This window comes from Trypanosoma rangeli (assembly GCF_003719475.1).
Source record: "Trypanosoma rangeli strain AM80 chromosome Unknown Tra_15.4_contig_00862, whole genome shotgun sequence".
NCBI classification, from domain to species: domain Eukaryota; phylum Euglenozoa; class Kinetoplastea; order Trypanosomatida; family Trypanosomatidae; genus Trypanosoma; species Trypanosoma rangeli.
In genome coordinates this window covers 1-3,048 of record NW_021706626.1, presented here as the reverse complement: position 1 = coordinate 3,048, position 3,048 = coordinate 1, and the positions used below count along the sequence as shown (strand labels likewise).

General features: G+C 50.0%; 1 protein-coding gene across 1 annotated transcript, besides 1 other annotated feature; it reads left to right on the top strand.

Moving 5' to 3' along the window:
• Window positions 1–2: 2 nt before the first annotated feature.
• Window positions 3–45: a microsatellite.
• Window positions 46–496: 451 nt separating this feature from the next.
• TraAM80_10262 (uncharacterized protein) lies at window positions 497–3,043 on the top strand (the record flags this gene model as incomplete). Its single annotated transcript, XM_029386896.1, has 1 exon — window positions 497–3,043. One exon carries the CDS (start codon window positions 497–499, stop codon window positions 3,041–3,043), a length of 2,547 nt encoding a protein of 848 aa, XP_029233235.1.
• Window positions 3,044–3,048: the final 5 nt, after the last annotated feature.

The window sequence follows — 3,048 nt, the reverse complement described above, 5'->3', positions numbered from 1 at the left end:
AATTTTGTTTTCTTTTCTTTCGTTTTCTTTTGTTTTTGATGTGTTAAAAAAAAAAAAGAACTTGAAGGATGTGGTTAGTACATTAATTCGTTATACCACCTAAAAGGATTGGTCTTTACTTTGTTGTGCGGCAAAAATGAAGGCTTTGTTTAAAACTATGCATGTAATTTTTTTTTGGTATCTCATGGACCACCTGGTTATTTACAACATTAACACCAGCGGAAAAAAAAAAACGGAATCTGAGACATGGGAGGTGTTGCCAAGAACAGGAATGCAATTAAAAGAAATGAATGAAGGCTACATAGTGTGTTATTCTGTTATTGTAAATCATGCTCTTCCTTTGACACGTGCCAACAGGTATTCTTTTTTTTTTTTTTGTTCTGCTCTCTCTCTTCCGTTTTTCTTGGTCCTGCTTTGTATGGCCCGTTGCTCACAATATATATGGATGCACGTGACTCTTTATGTCACTCTCGCTGAGAAAGAGAAAAGGGAATTTATGCATGACAAAATGACGTTCAAGGGGATTCAACCAAACGAGCTGAGTCCGCTAACTACCCTCACTGGGTCAGATATTAGTTTAGAGGATGCGGTTCGTTGTTCTGCTACTTTTCTTCTTTGGGAGCGGTTATACGGGATAACAACAGTGTCTCCAACAGCGTACAAGACACGTCTGTATTGCCTGCAGCAGCGACAACGTAGTTCGGCAGTGGACAGTTCAACTGGGCCAGCCCGGAAAAATGGCTTGTTGCTTCAACGCCCGTACGTTGTCAGAACGCAGGGGTCGTTTATGCATGACATGTCGAAGTTTGAGGGTGGGCGGGAGGCAGGTTACAGCGTCCCTCGCGATGATGTACCTGGGTACGCCTCAATGGAGGCATTGCCACAGGGGGGAAAAAATGACTTCAGTGAGGGTAACAGCATCGCGGCCACGGATGATTTCCACAGAGATGTAAAAAACACCGTGGTGCAACGAGAGCGTTCGCCTTCTCTGAGGGGAAGTAAAAAGTGTGAGACCTCTCCTTCTACAGATGAAGTTGAGAATCGGGAGTTGTTCTCCTTACCTCCGCTTTTGTCTACGCCGCCAGCTGGACAGGGTGTCCCGTCGTCATGTAGCGGGCTATTTTCACCACACACACCATATCGATCAGTTGCGGAGGAAACGACACTGCAATTTCAGGAAACCAATGTCAGGGAAGACAACGTCATGGTGAGAGGTCTGGAATCGGGTGGTGTATCTGGCGATGTTTGGCCTCCACAGAGTCCAGCAAGTGACGTGTTGAAATTGGGAAATTATGATAATACTACTGATAATACCAGAGGGAGTGAATTTTTTGAGATCCGCGCTGGTAGAGGTAAAACGGATCAAACACAACCTGATCCGACGCGTGTAACGAGTCATCCTGCGCCTCAATGGCCGCGATGGGAGACATCAATAGAGCCAAGGCGTGTCACTAACAATGAAGTGGTGAATGAGGCAATACAGTGTGGCAACCATGGAACTGAGAGGGTGATCATGTTTCCGGAAGACGTTTCTGTTCACTCTGATGATGTGCAGGCAACAGTTGCTTCCGGTGCTGGACCTTCCTCTCGGAGTAGGAGAGGTGTTCTACTTGCCTCTTCGCTCCAACCCACGCATGGGAGGGTCAGCAGCGAAACACCACTGGGAAGGATATCGGGCGAGGCAAAAGTCGACGGTATAGCTGCGACACAATTGAGGGCAGGGGAGGAAACAGAGAGGAAAACGCGAAAGTATTGCCCCCCCGCGTTCTATTCTGCTCGGGTACCACCTGATAGTGCTGTAACGGCTGCGATGGGTGAAGGTGGTGAGGTGGTTTCTTACGCGCAGGGGAGCGGCGGCACTTACGTTCCAGCAAGAAAAACCACAGCAGATGTTCCTGTGGTCACCCACACGGAGCCGGCCGTTCAGGATCCACACGACGATGCCATATCACCACCACAAGACTGGGCTTCTTCCCTTTTTGTGGAAACCAGCCCCCTTGCTTCCTCTGATTCCTCTTTTTCGGAGGATCTTCAGGGAACGGAGGGTGATGAGCGACGTTCCCCAGTGATGAATACGCCTACCGGTTCTTGGGGCGATGAGCATGTCGTGCCTTACTTGTCGTTGGGGAAGGACAGAAAAACGGCGTCTCCCCGCGCATCGCCCCAGGAACCCGAGAACGGTGGACCTCCTCATCAGTGGCTTGGGGAAAAAGAAGAAGAAGAGGCGAGGAATATTTCTGTTGAAGAGCCAGCGGATAAGCCATTTTCAGTATCACCATCGCCGTCTTTCAAAGACTATGAATGGGCCGCAAAGGCACAAGAGGCATTGGAACAGCAACAAAGACGCTTTTGTGCTCGCACCCCATCCGCCAACCCCCCGTCTCCACCTCCCCCTTTGCAGGTTTGTGGGTTCGAGCTGCCCCAGCCGCCCCGAGGTCGCTATCCCGCCGTCCCCGTCTCCTTCAACCGGGAGCGAGACGTCGCCAGTGGCAAGAGCCCGCAGTCTGCCCCGGAGAAGCTCCGGGATCCTTCTGCGTTGCCCAAGAACGCAGCATCACTGCCAGAGCGCAATTCCGCCAAAAAGCTCCCCAGCAAGCGTGCCTCGCGAACTGCCCTGCGTCCTCGGAGAGCGGAGCTCGGCCAAGGACATCTGTCAGGGACGCCCAAACCCGATGCAAACACGCGGAAGCGACCCAGGGAGGCCATGATATCTTCCCCTCCAGCAGAGGAATTCCCGCTTCCTCGTACAATGCCAATGAGTGAGCCTGCAATACGGAAAAAAAAGGACACGAAGAAAAAACAAAACGGCAATGACTTTCCTTTCCTTTCGTTTCAATTTTTTTTTTTTTTTACTTTCTCGTCTTTTTTTGTCTTTTCTACAGGGTGGAAGCGAACCGCGCCCAATGCTCACTCCTACTGCGCACCTCCATCTCACACTTATTTATTGAAGGGAGGATTTATTTTAAATCCTTCTCCCTTGACAGTTTTTATTCTTTTTCATTCCCCACAACAGGAAGGCGAGAGGGGCATCTGCTCACCGTAAGACAC